The sequence below is a fragment of the Triturus cristatus genome, chromosome 10, assembly GCF_964204655.1.
Source record: "Triturus cristatus chromosome 10, aTriCri1.1, whole genome shotgun sequence".
Taxonomy (NCBI): domain Eukaryota; kingdom Metazoa; phylum Chordata; class Amphibia; order Caudata; family Salamandridae; genus Triturus; species Triturus cristatus.
Window position 1 is genome coordinate 256,874,236 of NC_140593.1, and position 19,596 is coordinate 256,893,831.

Here is a 19,596-nt window from a genome sequence, read left to right on the forward strand (position 1 = left end):
GCCATAGCTACATATTGGCAAATTAATGACGTCTTTGGTTCTGATAGCCCCATCTTCCACCTGTGCTGGATCGCCGCTACCAGTGCCGCGTGCAATAAGTAGTGTCCCCGCGGCAGATCATATCTATCTCGTAAACTCGAGAACGGCACTAAGACACCGTCGTCATAGAGGTCACCCACCATAAATATTCCTTTCTCCTCCCTTTCCCCCAATGCAGACCAGTCTCCCCCATGGGGTAACGCTGTACACGCCCCTATCGGGAGTTCAGGTGCGTAGGGGCACTCCACTCTAAGTTTTTGGTGACTCCTGATCCAGCAACGTTGCAATGTTCTCTCCTCATTCGTGATAGTATCTCTACGCAGTCTCTGCCCCAACAGGATATAGGAGAGCACATGTCTCGGTATCCAGCAGTTATTGCCTGGGTAGGGCCCTCTAAACGTCGCCGCCACTGCCTGCATGAGCCCTTGGAGCTGGGCCGCCAGATAGTACCTTTCAAAGTCGGGCACCGCCCAACCCCCGGCCACTCTGGGGCGCATCATTGTGTCTAGGGCAACCCGTCTCCTACCAGTGCCCCACAGGAAATTTCCCACCATCGCTTTCAACTGCTTGAACATCGCCCCAGGTATCCATATTGGGAGAGTCCTAAAGAGATATAACAGTCTCGGCAACACTACCATTTTTAGCAAAGCCACCCTTCCTGCCACCAACATCTTCAAGGCAGTCCAGAACTCCATACTCCCTTTAACTCCACGGATTGCCCAACTAATGTTACCTTCCAGGAGCCCGTCTTCTGTATGATAAATGAGGACTCCCAAGTATGGCAGGCACTGTACCTCCCATCGGATCCCTTGCATCTGGGTCAACGCACGTAGGTTCGGTTTCAACGGGAATAGGCAAGTCTTCGACCAATTGATCCGCAGCCCCGATCTATTTCCATAGCCGGTCAACAGGTGTTTCGCCTTTGTTAGAGCCTCTCCAGTGTCCTCCAAGAACATTAAGAGGTCGTCTGCATACAGCGAAATTTATTGCACATCCCCCTGTAGCACTAGGCCCCGGTGCTGCTTTCCCGTGCACACCAGCATAGCTAACGGTTCAATTGCATTGCAAATAGCAGCGGGGAGAGAGAGCAGCCCTGTCTCATCCCTCTTTCTATATTGTATGCCCGAGAAATTGTTGTGCCCGTTCACACTCTAGCCGTGGCCCCATTATAGAGGATTCGAGTCCATCTTGCATAGTCGTCTCCTAATCCCATTTTCCCCATCGCATAATGTAAAAAAGACCATTCCAGGCTGTCAAAGGCATTTTCGACATCTATCGCCAATACCGCCACTCCCGTTGTAGTGTCTCGGTGTTCCTCTAAAACCCGCAGGAGACGTCTGATATTGCCGGCCGTATTCCGTTTGGGGATAAACCCCCCCTGATCACTGTGCACTAAGGAGGCCATATAAGGGAGCAGGCGCGTCGCAAGTATCCTACTTAATATTTTATAATCCACCGTTAACATTGAGAGTGGCCTATACGCAGCTAGGTCAGCCGGGTCTTTGCCCAGCTTTAGAATGGGAATTATAATAGCCTCCCGAGTAGTGGTTGGCAGCGCTCCCGCCATCCAGGCCTGTTTATACAGCGCTTGCAGCCGGGGGGCCCGTACATCCACAAATGTGGCATAGAACTCAATTGGTAGCCCGTCCACTCCCGGTGTCTTATTTCGGGCCATGTGCTTAATTGCTGACCTGATTTCCCCTAACGATATCTCTTGCCCCAATGCTAGCGATTGTTCCTCTTCTAGTTGGGGCCACACCAACCCAGCAAAATAACTCTCCATTTCTTCGACATCAGCCGCCCCCCGGCTACTATACAACGTGGCATAGTAGCACGCGAACATGTCATTGATTTCCCATTGGGTATATTCCATCGTTGCTACCTGAGTACGGATCCCCAGGATTGGCGCTCCTCCATTATCAGGGGCGACAAGCCACGCTAATAACCTACCCGTTTTGTCCCCCTCATCATGCATACGCACTTTATATGCTTTATAATCAAACGCCCTGAGCCTTTCAACTTGCCACGCTACCTCCTCCCTCGCTCCTGCCACCTCTGTTTGATCCCTCCCCACTGTGTGACTACGCTTCTCTGCTTCTCGCAACCGCTCGTCCGCTCTCTGGATATCATCAAGTAGGATTTTCCGTACCCCCACCTTCTTAGAGATACACATCCCTCGGACCACAGTCTTGAATGCCTCCCATTCTGCCGCCAGTGTTGGCGCTGTATTTTCATTTTCATTAACCCCTTCAGTGCCCATGACGAGCTGGACTCGTCATGGGCTGCGGTGGCGCTGTGCCCATGACGAGTCCAGCTCGTCATGAACTCCGCCCGCTAATGGAAGGCGCGGCACTGGGCGGGGAAAGGGGCGGGCATGCAAGGGGTTAAAGTAACAGAGGATCCCCTGCTGGAGCTCGTCCCTGAACACTGGGTCTTCCAGCATTTCAGGGCTCAGCTGCCAAGTTGGAATCAGCGCCCGCTCTCTGTGCCATCCCAAGTGGATCAGCAGGGGGTTATGGTCTGAGAATGTTTTGGCCAAGTATTCACTGTGCTGCACTTTCACACAGACATCAGAAGTGCCCAGCATCGCATCCAACCTAACATGCAAATCATGCAGACCAGAATAATAAGAATAATCTTGCTCTAGCTGGTGCTGTTCCTGCCATATATCTACTAGATTCCAATTTGATTGCCATCTTCGCCTCTTAGCCGCTAATCTAGCACTCGCCGACTCAGGCAGTGGCGGGTGAGACCTATCTATGGTCACATCTAACACCGAGTTGAAATCACCCCCTAGAAGCATCGAGCTCGGCGCGTGCGCAGCTATGGCCCCAGACAGGCGGTCAAAGAAACGTCCTTGTTCAACATTTGGGGCGTATATACTCCCTATCATGACATCTACCCCATTCAGGCGCCCACCAGCAGAACGTAGCGGCCCTCAGGATCGATCATCTTGTGCAGCAGTTTGAATGGCACCCTCGCCCTAATCCACACCAGTGCACCTCTTGCGTACGCTGAGTAGGTAGTATAATATACCTGCCCTCGCCATCTGCGCTGAAGCGCCTTTCCCTCGTCCATCGTAAGATGCGTCTCTTGTAAGAGAGCAACCTGCACTCCCCTGTGTGCATGTCGCCTGGTCATAGTGTGGAGCCCCCGTACATTCTAGGTTATGCACCTAAATACAGGGATGGAGGCCGTTATCTTATCTCCTATCCCCATCAATCCGCCACTCTACCTGGAGCACACTGGTTCCCCTCTGATACCCATGAACAAAACTAAACACACCCCAACTCCCCCTCCCAGGACAGATGCCCCAACTTGAACACCCATCCAAACTAATGAAGTAACCAGAGTGTTCAGACCCCCAAGGAATCTCCAACACCCTATGACACTGGGGGTAGGCACAAAGGTCCAAAGAGGCCCAGTTCGCCCCGCACCCGCCGAAGCCCCAACCTTTAGCTAGCTACATCTTCACCATCCAGCAGTATACAGACCAGTTCAGCAGGAGGCCGCCTCAAATGTTCAGGGTGAACTAATCATAAGTCCACCAGCTCATCAGCCGTCCTCGCCGTCACATGTGGCAGCCGCACACTGTCCGCCCTTGACGCTTCCGAGTCCGATCCGTCTGTGCCCAACTCCGAGCCCCCTTTGTCGCTCTGCGAGTCCACCTCCGTCCTGGATAGCGCCGCTACCGCCTCTATCGCTGCCGATCTTTCCGTTTCCACTTGTCGCGATGTCGGTCGTGGGGATCCCAGTTGTCATTTCCGATACTTTGGAATTTGGCTGGGTTTAGGCCGTGTTGGGATCACCCTTCCTTCGTGAGTTGGCTGCTCCTCTTCCGCCCTATAACGCTCCAGCCAGTCCCATGCATCTTCCGGATTGCTGTGGAAGTAGGACTTATTATCAACCAGGATTTTTAAGTTCGCAGGATACATTAGGGCATACTGCAGTCCCTCTTCTCGCAGCGCCTTTTTGACCGCCAGATAGGATGCCCTTTTTCGCTGCACTTCCCATGTATAATCCGGGAATATTGTTACAGAAGCATTGTCCACTTTATACGGTCCCTTTTTGCGCGCCTGGGCCAGTAGCCAGTCTCTGTCCTTATAATGCAGCAACTTAGCAATCACTGGTCTGGGTGGGCGCCCCGGCGCCAGTGGTCTCGCCGGTACTCTATGCACTCTTTCCAGCGTGTAGAAGGGGGTCAGGCCCTCCGGTGCTACTTCAGCTTTCAACCAGGTTTCTAAGTACTCCAGCATACTCTTTCCCTCAACTCCTTCCGGCAATCCCACCACGCGAATGTTGCTTCGCCGATTTCTCCCTTCAGCATCTTCCGCCCTCTGTTCCAGCATCTGTAGCCGACTCTGCACTTTTTTCATCTGGGCTGTTAACGCCTTAGTTGTCGGTTCCATACCTTCCAGTGCTGTTTCAGCTGTTTTCACTCTGTCCGTCAGCTTGCTGTGATCCGCTCTTAATAATCCCAGACTCTGTGTTACCTGTGCTATGTCCGCCTGCAACGCTTCTCGCGTGGTTGTTATGGCTTGCAAGATCTGATCTACTTGCTGTTGCGGGTGGCAATCAGTTGGCGTCGACTGTCTTGTCTGCTCCACCGCTGAGCTCGCCTCTGTGTCTCGGGTCGCCTGCCCTCCGCCCTGCTTGTGTCGGGGTTTCCCCATCATGTTCTTAGGACCCCCGTCGCGGTACCTCGTCTCCAACGCTAGCACGAGTTAACAGATCTCTGGCCTACCCGTGATGGGCCCTCACGCTCTCTCCTAGAGTTAGTCGTAGTCTCTAGCGCTATCGCGCGCTCCACCGTAGCAATCCTTCCCAGGACCCCCTTCTTTTGACCGGTACAATCGCTGCTTGAGCAGCTCATTTCCCCTCCTAGCGCCGTAGCAGGACCGCGCCCAGTCTCATTCCCAATTCAGGACTCAGCGTTCCGGCCCAGCCCTTCTCTCTGCTCTGCTCGCAAAAAGTGTGCTGCTCTGGGCCTCTGGGTTGTCGAGGCTCGGGTATCAGCTTGTCATCTCACCCTGTCGAGCATCTCAGGGTCCCTCAGAACCTCAGCATTCCGCCAACGCTAGTTCCGTGCTCTCAGGGCCGGGCGCCGATCCGGGCACCCGGCGCCGCAAAGGATCCTCCCCATTCCTCAGTGTAATGCAGTGCAAGCTGAGGCTCCCCTCCACATTATCTTTAGTCGTGGTCTCCTCTCCACTGCTGCCGTTCGACAGCCAACTACAGCACCCGCCTCCCCCTCCAAACTTTCGCGCCGTCCTCCAGGACCAGAGGGGGAGGGAGAAGCCTTCCGCAGTGGGCCGTCAGGTGCCTCCGCTCCATCTGCAGACCATGCCGGGTTGGTATCTCTCTAAGCCAGCTCTCCGCACATAGCTCTGACCTCCTCAATCGACTCCGTCATCCAGCTCCAGATCTCAAACCGCCGCCTCCACCCGCCTCGCGATCGCCGTCTCTGATTCACGCCCCACTCCCGGGCTCCTCTCGGCTCCCGCTATCGCCCAGTTATCACCTCTCCATTTCGCTGCAGCACTCCTCTGCTCCGGTGCTCCTCGCGCTCCTTTCCAGCCTCAGAGCACCTCTCTGGCAGCAGCGCGGAACAGCGACCGCCCACTCAGGCTCCGGATAGTTTTGCAGCCGCCATCTTGTCAGCCCTCGGCTGTCTCCCGCTCCGCCACTTTCAGCAACCCTTTGTTTCGTAGCAAAGTGCTCCTCTTCACACGGCCAGCTCTACGGTCCGGTGCACTCTGTTTCGGGGTGCCGTTTTCAGCTCCTATTTCAGGATTTTCGGCCGGGCCTCGGCGGAGCAGCAGGCTCACACGTCCGACTGCATTCAAACCCTGGCCACGCCCCCATGCTGCTGAGTGTTATGATGGCTTTTCTGCGTTACTGCTGCATTATGTCACCTGGAAGAGAACATACTACTGTCCCTCAGTGACCAAGTCATTGTGACACCCACCACACACTCAGCTGGCCCACTCCCTTGTGCAGCCAGATAGGAGGATGAATGTCCGACCTCCCATCTGAGTCCTATATATTATGAGGGACGTGAACTGCAAGCTTATCCTTCATAGTAACCCTTAGTAAAATGATTTAATTTTGTTAAAAAGAATTTTATGGAATTCCCTACAAAATGATGCAAACATTCACAGAATAGATTGCTATCATCTCACGAAAGACAAGGACTCATGTTGTACTAAAATATTAGGGCAACACTGCGTGTGATATGACTCATGCCTTGCTATTTTTGGCTAGGGTATGGCACTCCTCACTGCATCCTGCTCCTTCCCGCCTGTTTCCCCACCCACCCCACTCCAATTGGACCCTTTTCATCCCATCAGCCCCTGTTTAAGAGTTTCAGCAACTAGATTCTCTGTGGTACATAGATTATATAAAGATAAGTACACACTACTTAGATGTAGCTTAACATTGAGTACTGTGATCAGTAAGAAGATATCACATGGGTATGGGAGGCAGGATGATGGTCGACTTTGCGTTTATTTTGTTTGATGCACAATAGTAAGGAAAAACATAGTTCAAAACAAGTATAATAAGTAAACGTAGTACTGCATGAAAATGGCGCAGTTCCATTCTAGCATTGCCCTTTCTGGGAGTGGGCTGAACTGCCGAGCAGAAGCACAATGAAATTCCTTTGAGAACAGATGACATGGTGAATGAGAAAAGTGTAATTTTTGATAGTTAAGGTAACTGAGGAATGCAAGGACTCAGAATCACGAACATAAGCTGCCGTGAGTGCCATTAACAATTTAGTTCCAGTGTCCAGACACCTATTTGCATGTATGCTGAATTACTGATCATACTAGTGCTTAAAAAGACACAATTTTAGCTGCACCCATAATGTTCACCACATTAATCACTCGCATTTGCCACTCAAATCACTACTTAGCATTATCCCAAATAAATGACCTGCGTCAAGTCCATAGAGGCATGACCATTTGAGAGTTTCCCTATGTAGGCAGATAGCCACAGCTAAGCCCTTCTGTTCATGTTTTTGATGTGACATTTTCGTTTCTCCCAATAAGAGACAGAGGTGTTGAACAAGAAAAGTAAAGGTATGTTGAACAAGAAATGGAAAACAAATGTAAACATACTGCCCAGGTAAACTGTTGTCACAGTAGAAACAGATGCTTGTGTACTGTTACCTAAAGTTCAATCAACACTCACACAAACACGTAGAATCTTGTCCCCAGAATGGTTACCCAAACATTAAAAATGGTAAATTTAGCTAAGTCATCACATTAATCAGTTGACATTAATTAATTAATCAGAATCATCTGTTTCCAAAGCAGTGTTGTATCTATGCATCATGGTTTTATAGAAGCCACACTCACACAACTGAGCATGGGTTAGGTTTTTGAGACATGTAGTTCTTTGAGGAAATGGCAGTGTCCATTGTAGCCATTGTAGTGTCTATTTTTCTTTGTAATATCTATGGTTTAATTGGTTTTCTTTGTCACTATTCTCCGGACCGCATGACTGTGTACTTGATTATCTGGCTGTGCCTAGCACATTGAGTACACTAGTCCATTTTTGTTTATTTACATCTCTTGGAACAGCAAGGATAATACAAACATGTTTTGTTCATATTCTGCACAGCAGATATTGTGCTGCTATCTTTCAATCAAGTATGTTCAGTTCATCTTCATAATCAGGACTCTCTTATAGGAGGTAAATTGCCGAACATGGTTTCTGAGATTATACCTACATTAGCTGTTTTGTCTTGTGGGGCAAAATACATTTTATGTATGAAATGCTTGTTCATTCTGATCATTGTGAGTCGCTACTTAATTTGAGAAAGCAGACTGGTTTTTCTGACCATGACTCTGACACACTGGGAACCCACTAAGAGGATATGCTGGCTACGGGACATCCTAGAGATTTTATGGTCAGCCTGCTGAATTGGTCCTTTTTTCCATGCCAATACCTCAATGGGTCTAGATATATTGGAAATCTTTTATGTACCTTTGTACTTGACTGAATATACAAGATAACATATTCTCTAGATGTCGTAGTACCAGCATAAAGAACCTTTCTAGTCATACTGTTAGCTTTCTTTTTGTAACAGAAGGTATGGCATAATAGTGATTGTTTCACCAGGGGTGGGTACTGCTTTTGCAAGATGCTGTTGGAGCCATCAGTGTGTTCTAAAGAAGTAGGTGAAGATAGCAATTCAGCATTCTTTAACCTCAAAGATGCAATCTTTTATATCCAAGTTCAGGTACTTTCATGACGATACAATTCTAATAGTGCAATGCTGAAAAATGAATGAAAATAGACCATCCATGTTTGTACTATGGATCCAATAAAGTGGCAAAGACATACTCTTTGGAGGACAAAATCTTTCATTGCAGCTGCCATTTGTATCTAGACATAGGAGTAGGCAGTTGGCTAAACCAAATTCTTCTTCATTAACATTGGTAATTTCTTTTCCAACTTCCACAAATGGATCTGTTGGCAGGTGCAACAATGGGATGGCTTAGAGCATAGTACAATCTTCCTTGATGACTTGGTGTAAAAATACCTAAAGTTATAAGGATTTTGATAAGGCACTCTTTTAACCCCCATTTTGCAACATGAATTAACTTGGCATTGTCAGCAGTATATACTCCCATTTTTAGCACATAAACATTTATGAAATTGAACAGTAGGAGTTGCAGTATGTAGAAGATGAAGGTAGAGAACAGATCTGTGCCTCCTGTATGAGAATAGTTATTACCTCACATTGATCTTCAACCTATTCTGGGCTGTAAATAAATGGTAAAATTGTCTGCAACTCCTCTGATATCTAACCAGAAAGTTGTAGACTATTTCCTTATTTCTGAGGAAGCACAGCACAATCAGTTTGATGCAATGGGCTAATCAGAGCATGCTGAGGTATACATTATCTGCCATTCCTCCACCTGTCATGTTTAGACAAAATTGATTCCATTCTCAGTTGCAACAAATCAAATCTGAACACTTTGCTATTAAATTCTTTGCAGCTGTTGGATATTTATGAATGCCTTAAAAAAAGCATATTTCATGTGGCACCAAATAATAGTCTTTACTTAACCACACTAAAGGAGCCCTGGTGTGTAGTGATGAACAGGTAGTACTAGCAGTCTGTGGTGAGATGGATGCAATGCACAGTCGTCTGCTTCATTGCCTTACCGACCACTTTAAACAATTAATGATGCAGCTGTGACACATTGATAAATAGGTCTGGCTTGGAACCTTTCATGGTAGACACCTTCTTTGGGTCAGACTGGAACAGAAAATAGGCCCAAACACCAAAATAAAAGTGGCCCCCATTAGTGAATCAGATAGTTAAAAAAGTGGCCAGTGTTTAAAATTTGAGCAGTTTTGAACTTGTAAATACACGCTGTTGTGCTAGGAGTTTTACAAGGTACAGTAGACTGCATGCATGAGTGTTTTCTACAGGCAATGTTTGTGGTAAAGTTTGAGAAGCCACCTGTAAACATTTTATACAGGCACGTAAACAGTCAAAACACAGCCCACATGCTAAGCCATTCTGGCACTGTCAGATTACATATTATATCAATTTGATTTGGTTCAATATCAGCCTAGACATGAACAATGACTGTTTCATCTCCCTCACTCCCAGCTATGCTTTGTGAATAACCCTGAGCGTAAGACTACGCTACGCTTGCGTAGTTTGCACAAGTACGCGCTACGCAAATTGCACGTAGCACAGTGCAAAAATGCGTAGCGTAGCGGGCATTTCTTGCTTGCTCGCGGTCCTCAGCATCAAGTTGGCGATCGCGAGCAAAATGACATCCCGGTGAAACTTTGTCCTCGTTCGTGATCAACAACATCAAGTTGCCGATCACAAGCGTGGAAAATAAACCTCCCGGTGAGATTCTCAATGTGGGGAGATAAGGTTTCTCATTGCGAGGGGTCGCGTATGCTCGCGATGAGAAACTACCAGTCCGGGTTGAGAAAACTGCTGCTCTAGTACAAATCTACTCGAGCTGCAGAAAACGACCGCTTGCACTGTGCAAGATTCCATTTGCAATGATTGCACAGTGCGGACAAGCATCCGGACTGTGCAATCAGTGCGAACAGCATTTTCCCTACCGCACTACGCAGCTCATGTAGCTATGCGTAGCTTGCGTAGTGCGAAGTGCACTTCGCATAGCATAGCGTAGTGCTACTACGCAAACTACGCCCAGGGTTGTTTGTGAACCTTCCTTTATTTTTAACTCCACTGGCAGGGTTCAGGGACCAGTAGACTCTGGGCAAGCACAACCAGATGACCAAGATTGATGCTTGTCTCTTATTGGTGCTAATTTCTTTCATTTTCAATTTCATTTAGAAACTTTAAATATTCATATATTCGGTTTCCCCATTAAATCTTTTAATTTTTGTTGTCAGTTTGTTAATTAAAATATTCTCTCTTGTTATCACTTGAAGTGGAATTCTTTTTGTGATTCTTAATATGTTGTGTTTTAGACTTTATAACTGTTTTGGTACTTCTAAATCCTCAAAAATAAATCTCAAAATAAGCTTGTCTGCTCTGTGCCATAGCTACCAGGGGTTGAGCTCAGGTTTACATTACTAAAATCTTTACTGGGCCTAACAAGAATAGTGATGTTTAAAAATCATTTTCTCACAGATATAACAATAATACTCTTGTGTAAACTAATTGTTAGGCCTGACCTAGTTAGACAAAAATCAATGATACGATAGTGAATATAAAAAATGTATTTTCAATACTAAAAATGACCTTGATACTGACAGTTTATTCAATGAGTATGACATAACACCACTAAAACAACACCCATTCAGGACTATTTTAAAGAGGCATATTTTAATGAGGCAATACATTTCTAACACTCCTCCAGGGCCCATAGGACCTTATACGAAAAAGGCAAACATTTTATAAATAAATAAACATATTAACTAATGGCCAGCAAGCCCAATCACCATAGAAAAAATGTTGAAAGAAATTTGAAAAAATTAGAAATATTATTTGGTGTCCCTCCAGAGATATGTTTCCCATATAAAGGCAGGCAGGAGGCTTGAAAAATCAATGAATATTAATTAAAAAATATCAACCATGAACTAAACAGATTACAAGCATTGCACCAGCACAATAACAGGATATATGAACAAAAATATCTGTGGGCTCTCAAAGGGCCAAAACATGTAATGCTCACAACAGAAGGCTTTTAAAATTAGCAGAAAATGGTTAATTATTAAGTGTCAGACACATACTTGTTTCACATAATTTGTTTGTGTGACAGGTGTTTGCCCAGTTCTGGCACACCTCACTGGGTAGAGTTGAACTATGTGCTGCTCTCTTGCAACATATTTTGTGCCAGGTTTTCAATTTTGATGGTCACTCGCATCCTTTTTATTACAAACAGATGGTCAAAATAAAAGCTTTGCACCCAAAATGTCACAAAGTACAGATTTTTGCAGGAGGACAATCTTTATGTGCAATACACATACTATGCATAGTTCTCACTTGAAGTCTGTGTACTCTGTATTAATAATTCCACACAACGTCACACAGCATCATGCATTAGTAAGGTATTGTATGCATACGAATGACAGCATTTTAAACAGTTGAATACAAGATAGTTTAAACATAGGGAAGCTGATATTGGCTGGACTGTTCCCATGAGGCACAGCTATCCTGGCTGAAGAGGGGTGATACCCCGAAACCGGTCCTAGGATGCTTGTTTCCAGTCCAGGGAGGACCTGGCTTGGCACTTCGGGCTGGACTGTTCCCATGAGGCACAGGGTCAAGACTGATTTGCATATGGCTGGGTTCAAACTGGATTGGCATGGTGAGCAAAAAAACAATGGATTTAGGCCCAGATCTCTGTACTGGGGTGAATGTATGACATTGTTCTGCATTCTGTCCATCAATTGTTGTTTTTGCATTTGTCACCCCGAGTGGGACGGGTATGCTCAGACGTGAGTCCCGTGCTCTCCATGCCACTGGAATCAAGCTATCCTGGCTGAAGAGGGGTGAAACCCCGAAACCGGTCCTAGGATGCTTGTTTCCAGTCCAGGGGGGACCTGGCTTGGCAGTTCGGGCTGGACTGATCCCATGAGGCACAGGGTCAAGACTGATTTGCATATGGCTGGGTTCAAACTGGAATGGCATGATTAGCAAAGAAACGATGGATTTAGGCCCAGATCTCTGTACTGGGGTGAATGTATGACATTGTTCTGCATTCTGTCCATCAATTGTTGTTTTTGCATTTGTCACCCCGAGTGGGACGGGTATGCTCAGACGTGAGTCCCGTGCTCTCCATGCCACTGGAATCAAGCTATCCTGGCTGAAGAGGGGTGAAACCCCGAAACCGGTCCTAGGATGCTTGTTTCCAGTCCAGGGGGGACCTGGCTTGGCAGTTCGGGCTGGACTGATCCCATGAGGCACAGGGTCAAGACTGATTTGCATAAGGCTGGGTTCAAACTGGAATGGCATGATGAGCAAAGAAACGATGGATTTAGGCCCAGATCTCTGTACTGGGGTGAATGTATGACATTGTTCTGCATTCTGTCCATCAATTGTTGTTTTTGCACCAGTGGATTGCTGGTCATGTTTGTTACTTCACTGAATCCAAATGTTCCCCATCCCAATTTTAACTCCTTGACAAATGAGCAGTGAGTTTGAGGAAGAAGAGTCTTATGGCACTATGGAGCCATTAGTTAGATGTCCTTGCACATACTTCCCTCCAGGTAAAGGGTCTACAGGATCATGTATCTATCACCTCTTCTTCAAAACTGTCACTCATTTCTCAATCAACGTATGTTTAAAGGTAATGGGGAGAGTTCTAAGACAGATGTGCTTATTAATGATCTGCTAGTTTTTGGAGGGAACAATCTACATTTAAAGAGGCCTTCACCATCTGTGTTTTACCCTAGATGGGCTCTTTCAGTTTTTTCCGCTGGAATCATGATGGACATATGCCTAAATGAGTTCTAGATTAGTGATCTTACAAGTGCCTGCCACTTATATGCTTTAGAGTTCACTTGGCTTGCCTAAACTTTAAGGTAACATAATATCATGATAGTAGGCATTCTAAGTGCCCTATTCCTTGTGTCTCTTTTAAAACTACTTATTTATCTACAGAGTGCATGCTTGACTCTACAACATATGTAATTGATGTGTTAACCGAGCAAACTTTTCCTTGAATGTATGCCCCATTTTAATATACTTTCATTTCATTGCAGAATGTTTCTCTGATTCAAGCCACTTTAGAATATTCTCCATAATTGTAATAATTACGTTCCTCATCGGCTTACTCAGTCTTCTAATTATTAGACAGATAATGCTGCAATTGAACAATAATAAAATTAAATCATCTGTACATTGCAAGGAATCATCGAGAAAGGTATGTCTCTTGTAGATATTTGCATGGAATAGCATGCATTGTTTCAAGTGTACTACATTTACATTTGTCTAAACTGAAATAATAAATAAGTTGTTTGACAATAATTGTCATGTTTATTTTCAAGGACAAGGTTTTTTTGCCAACTGTCTGCACAGCAACAGTAACATACAGACGAAATAAAGAAGATGAAATGAATATTGATATCAGCAGAATACAAGGTCATGAAATATTCAAGTACAAGTTTTGAAGAAGATTTGGTGTAAATGGATTTTCCTAACTCCGCGTTTTTAAATTGTACAGTTAGTACAAGACAGTGCATTAACCATTACATTCTCTTTTGTAATTCTCATAGACTATTACAAATGCTTTAACTAGATGCAGTTGCACTATATGGGTATTTGATATTGGGTGTTATAGTTTGAGTGGATAGAACAAAGGGCATTTTATTAGTTAACTACAAATGCAAGGTGAAACAGATAGCCACACCAGGCACAAATAATTAGTTTCAATTACCAACCAACCTCAACTGCAATATTATCCAAAGCAGTTCAGCAGATGCCCAAAAACACATATGTCAGCAACTGTATCCTTTAGGAAATATCTATAAGTAACCAACCGGAATTTCCACAGGGTTTTTTCAAATGTGGCACACATTGATAATAAATTAAACTGACTCTGTCTTATAATCAAAAACATGGTACATTTCTACGGTATTTTGATATGCTGACAAATATATGTAAGTCAAAGCGTAATACAACAGCCGTATTTAACTGCAATACAGCTACAGCAGCACTGCCATAAAACATTGACACATCATTTTTAATGTGTTTGCCAGTCATGTCATAAATTGCTCACCATATATTTAGCAAAATGGCATTTGTAGATTGTGGGCATAGAAAGTCATTATGTATTAAAAAATCCATATGTTTTGAAAACACTGTAGAAGTTCTACTAACAAGCAAATTGAGCCAATTGTAGTTTATTAAGGCCTTTTGCAGTGCTGCTGTTCCAGTAGATATTTCATGTAAGTGTTCAACATGGTTTCATGGTACATACTGAAATGTTACCATTTTGAGGTACTGGTGTGGGTATATACCTGCAAGATAGCTGCTGAGTTTGTGTCTAGAATAGATGTGCATTACTACTGTTCATGAATGATAGTGTTGAGGTAGCACTTTATTGTAAAGTATAACTTATTTTTTTAGATGGTAGTTCAAACATGGGTCAAAGCACTGTTTCACTTTAGTTAACAATGTAATGTCATGGAAGTCTGCAAATAATGTGAGTCACTTGTTCTTGAATTAAACACTAACATTTATAAAATACAGTCATTTTTAAAGATTGTTTGGGGAATGAGGTGCCTTCAAGGACAGGTCCTAATTGTCATGAACATGTCATAAAATGAATAGTTGCAGGTGGTTTGAAATTATGAAAAATGCATTATCCTGTACGGAAAAAATGGGAAAATGGCATCTGGTATAAAACTTTGATTACCGGTGAGCATTCCTTCATGTCACTGTTTCCCTCATCACAGTCTAAAATCCCGTCATCCATTTCCTATGCCATCTGTTCTGAATCCTAGGTTTGGTATTGACAGGATAATCAGGGGGTGAGATATAGTTTTTAGGATGGGAAGGTACTGAGCCAGTGAGTAAGCAGTAAACAAGCCTATTTCCACTCATTCCGAATGTTCTCTTTTATTCTCTAATTCTCTATTCCTATTATAGAATCATATCTCTGTTTTGCTGAAGCTACAGCAGGATAGCATGACACTTTAATTTAGGCTTTCTCCAACATCAAATTAGTTCTTTATTAGACACATTTTTTCATGATAAACTTTCAACTAACATTCCCGCATATGTCCACCTAGTAATTACAATCTTTATTGAATTTAACATGAATGGTTTTGTGCGATAACATATACAAAGAATATCTATTAGAATTTCAGTTAAAATGTTACTATAGGTTATGTGGTTATGATTGTGGAAAATCATGGCATGCCCATCTAGCTTTTTTTATTTGGCCAGTTGTAAACGCTCTGAATATTTCTAAATATCCCAAATAGCTGTGCCTTATTTAAGGGCATCATTCTCATATATCCCTGGAATGTTCTTACTGAGATTCCTGCTTGAAATGTTTCTAATGATATCGGCGGCTGACAGTTAAATGCTATGACAGATTACAAAAATAATTCACAGTCTGACAATTATTTAATGTTTTTCACATTAAATAATATTACATACTGATTTGTGGCAAACCATTTGTAGTAGGTCATACAAAATACAATAGTTTCAAATACATTACCCACAATGATTAGAAAATAAATATATGACTAAGTTCTTGTGCAGTGCCTACATAACACCTTCAAGTTTCATGGTCATGTGATTAGCATTTGGAGAGGTGGGATGTAATCACAAAGGAAATGATGTAGCAAGCTTAAAGTAAAAATTTATAAGAAATTCATCAATGCATTGCATTTGTTGCACAAAAACATAAATAAAATGTAGCTAGACGTACATGTTAATTATTCCTAATGTTTGCGATGTATGTGTATATTAAACACATGTAAATTCCAATTTACTAAAGAATAGGACATTATCAAGGGTGCTTCAGAGTGGCCAATTGAATTTCAATACAAAATACTTATCACAGAAAAGTTGTACATTTGAGGCTGCCGACAAACTTTAGAGTTAACCCTCAACACACTAATTAATCCTTAATGGACCTGTTGTATCTCTATAAGATACATGCAATAATGAGCATCGCGCATGTGAATAGAAAACACTTCCTATAAAGCATAGTATATTTTGATTTGCCAAATCCAGGTTCATGCATAATGTATGCATTGGATGTATTGTGCAAAATGATTGATTTGATTTATTACTTGGTATGACTACAGTACAGATTTGCATTAATGCAACGGCATGCATACTTGTGCTTGAGTTCCATTAGCATGTACGTGGAATGGTACAAATGTAAAACATTCATAAAAATGAAGGGGCATTTAGGTTTTGCACACTTTACACTTTGTTCTCAAAGTCTTTGTGTATCACCTAATGACTCTACTCTGATTGTCTTCGTCCCATGTCTTACTGTTATTTGTTTTTTTTTCTTTTCTCTCCTTTCAACACAATAAGTTTTTCCTCACAAGAATCATTTCAATAATCTGTTAGCCCCTACAATTATAAGGGCTCTGTTTTACTCTAATGTCAAGAAGGCTTTCTAAAGCCCAGGGTATTGTATATTTTTGACATTAAATTAAAAAGTTTAATTATGACATAGAAAAAATTGATCAATAGTTCTGAAGCTGCCAACTAACAAATGCTTACAGTTGTTAAACATAAATGTCTATGCAGGTGCATTATTGCTAGACGTTAGCTCATTTTTATTATGAATTTAGGTTGTGACAGAAACAACAAATAGTTGTCAGAGAACTGATAAATAGGAAACAATCATTCACACAAAAGAAAGATTTACCGTAAGCAACTAAGTGGACACCTACTCAACTTTAGCATGTTGCTACATTGGTTTTATTTTATATTTTGTGTTCTATAACACCTCTCAGCAAGATAAGGCTTGATTCTTAAAATAATTTGCAAACCTACATTGAACTTTGCTGTACAGATGCCTCCATTTATGATGATAGATCCACATTTTTTTTAACAAACCAAGTCATAAAAAGTATTTGCTCACATACTGTATTACATCAGTATGGTGTAATATGATGTTTGAGCAAATCTGCTCACAATTTCAGGTTATGGCTCCGCCAAGGCAGATATGCCCCATAGGTAGCTGAGCAACCATAATCTTGAGCGCTTTGGATGTTCTGAGATTCTTAGCAGGCACCCTTAGGGGTGTGGCTGTCATTATGGCAGTAGATAGGTTGTCTGAAGAGACTACAGCATTCCAAAAATGGTACTTTTGCACAAACCATCATCGAAAGGCATTTTTGTTTTTTTGAATGGGTCCAGGGCAACCCTTCCTAAACCATTTGGCACATTCCATCCTGGGGACTGTAAGAAATTCCTCTTGTGAAGGGCAAGAGAAAAACCTTCTTCACGGTGCAAATATGAATGGAACACCCCCAGAGTGCATGGATGTGTTAAGAATGGGTTTCTCCACAGGATGAACTTTTTTTGAAATAAAGAAACAAAAACAAAAATTAGCAAGTGCAGTTGCACTTAGCACTTATGCATCATATTTGCACCTGAATAATGATACGCTTGCTAAATGTATCCCTGGGAAAATGCTGCCTATAAGTAAGTCAGAATTCAAAAATAGTTCCTGAATCAGCGCCATTTTCAGATTGCATGTACATCTGCTCAAATTGTCCAGCAGGTTCTAAAAAGACAAAAAGTAAATTTCTGACCTTTTTCAAAGAATCTTTCACAGTATGTTGTGGAAGTGTATATAGTCTACGCTCATTCTTCAGAATGCTCATGAAACCAGCATGTAGAAAGATTTCTCAAAATAAAGTTAATATTAGACTTGTAAGTGCTATATGGTGATGGCACATTATAGAGCATGGGCAATAAACATGATATATATGACTATAAACCAAAATAAATATTCTTTATCCTATCTTAAATGAGTAATAGGTCTGAATCATTGTGCAGAGATAGTGGAACATTTCACATGAGTTGTCCCAGAGTCTCTCAAAAATGATGAAATCAGTAAAACCTACATGCTTGTCTAAAGTAGGAACAGTACATGCAACAAATCCACATCCATGCGGATGCAAATCGTCTCTATTGTCACTGGTACATTTGCAGTTAGTACTTTATATTATTTTAGACTTTATGAAATGAAATTGGCATAGCTATGTATAAAAATTGTTTTCTTAATCTTGTACCCACTTGCATTCATTTCTTTATTGATTCATTTTTACTAAGCTTTCTGTACAGAAATAATTTGTTTCCATATTCAAAAATACAGTTTATCTAGTGTGAAACTGTAATTTAATCAAAAACTTGGTACATCTCAACTATTCATAATGTGTATTTGTCAAAGACACATTTCCCTCTTGGTGTGAATTACAGACTTTTTACCAATTTCAACGCTACTCATGTTATCGTTCTCAGAACAATAAAAGCTAAGTTAACCAACTGCGATTTGAACCTGGTGACCATGAGGTCAAATATATACCCTTTGCTTCATGGGATGCATTGGCCCACTGAGCCACCAGACCATTATATTCCCAGTTATCACCATCATGACCTCATTGTATCTTACTGAAATAATATATTGATCTATAAGAATATTGCATGATTTTTCTGGAACAAAAAAATAGCAAAATAACAAGGGCACAGTCATTAAAGGCACCTCATCCAAACTATTTAAACTGTTGGGGCTGTTTTCGTAATCATACATGTATATATTTTTCGTATTTAAAATTAGTGGAAGTGGAGGTTAAAAGTGCCATTGTGTTGTATATCATTTAACAAATGTAATGTCAGGATCGAAGGACTAAATTTGTATTTTTCTACAGTTTTGTTTGTCTGATAGTCAACAATGTTGTTTAACAAGAATCATTTTTTTAATCAGATTAATTTATAAGTATTCATTGAACTGTAATATTGCTAGTGAGAGTGGGATGGATGAAGTTTTACATTGCTTTGTTTTTGACAGGGTTTAGCTGTTAAATCTTTCAGCTGTAACTAACTGGATGCACTGATCATTCGACATTTGCAATGCAGATTTATGCTTTTGTAAAATGGGAACTATACGGAGTACTCATGCAATGAGTCACACATCATGTCATTGTTTTCAACTAAATCTTGTTACTGGCTCATGTTCGTCTTCCTGCCTAGATGAACCTTGAATGCTATTTTTCAGAGTGCTCATAATGTATGCAATTAAAACTTCCTATTGGCAATTTTAAAAAAAATGAATGTATTCTTCTACTTCAATTTAACAGTGTGTTGAGTTTTTGCCAGGCAAGCAAGTGGATTTGATTAAATGTATTCCTGTTGCTGAATCTCCTTTTGGTTTATTTGGGACACAATTTGTTTGCTGTATCTCTATTCTATAATATTCATGAACTCAGCACAGAAGAATCTGGTCTATGTGCCAAAATGTGCAGCCTGCATATGGCCTGCTGTGGGGGCTGAGGATATATTGAACTCACAAGTAATACTTACAAACCAGAAAACAGCTAAAAGCAAGGGCTTAAAAA

General features: G+C 42.5%; 1 protein-coding gene across 1 annotated transcript in view; it reads left to right on the plus strand.

The window, feature by feature from the left end:
- ITGB8 (integrin subunit beta 8) overlaps positions 1 to 19,390 on the plus strand; it is a 288,300-nt gene extending 268,910 nt beyond the window's left edge. Inside the window, 2 exon segments of the mRNA XM_085630937.1 lie at positions 13,261 to 13,421; positions 13,546 to 19,390. Of these exon segments, the coding sequence (XP_085487063.1) occupies positions 13,261 to 13,421; positions 13,546 to 13,668 (284 nt within the window). The 3' untranslated portion in view covers positions 13,669 to 19,390.
- The last annotated feature ends 206 nt before the right edge of the window (positions 19,391 to 19,596 follow it).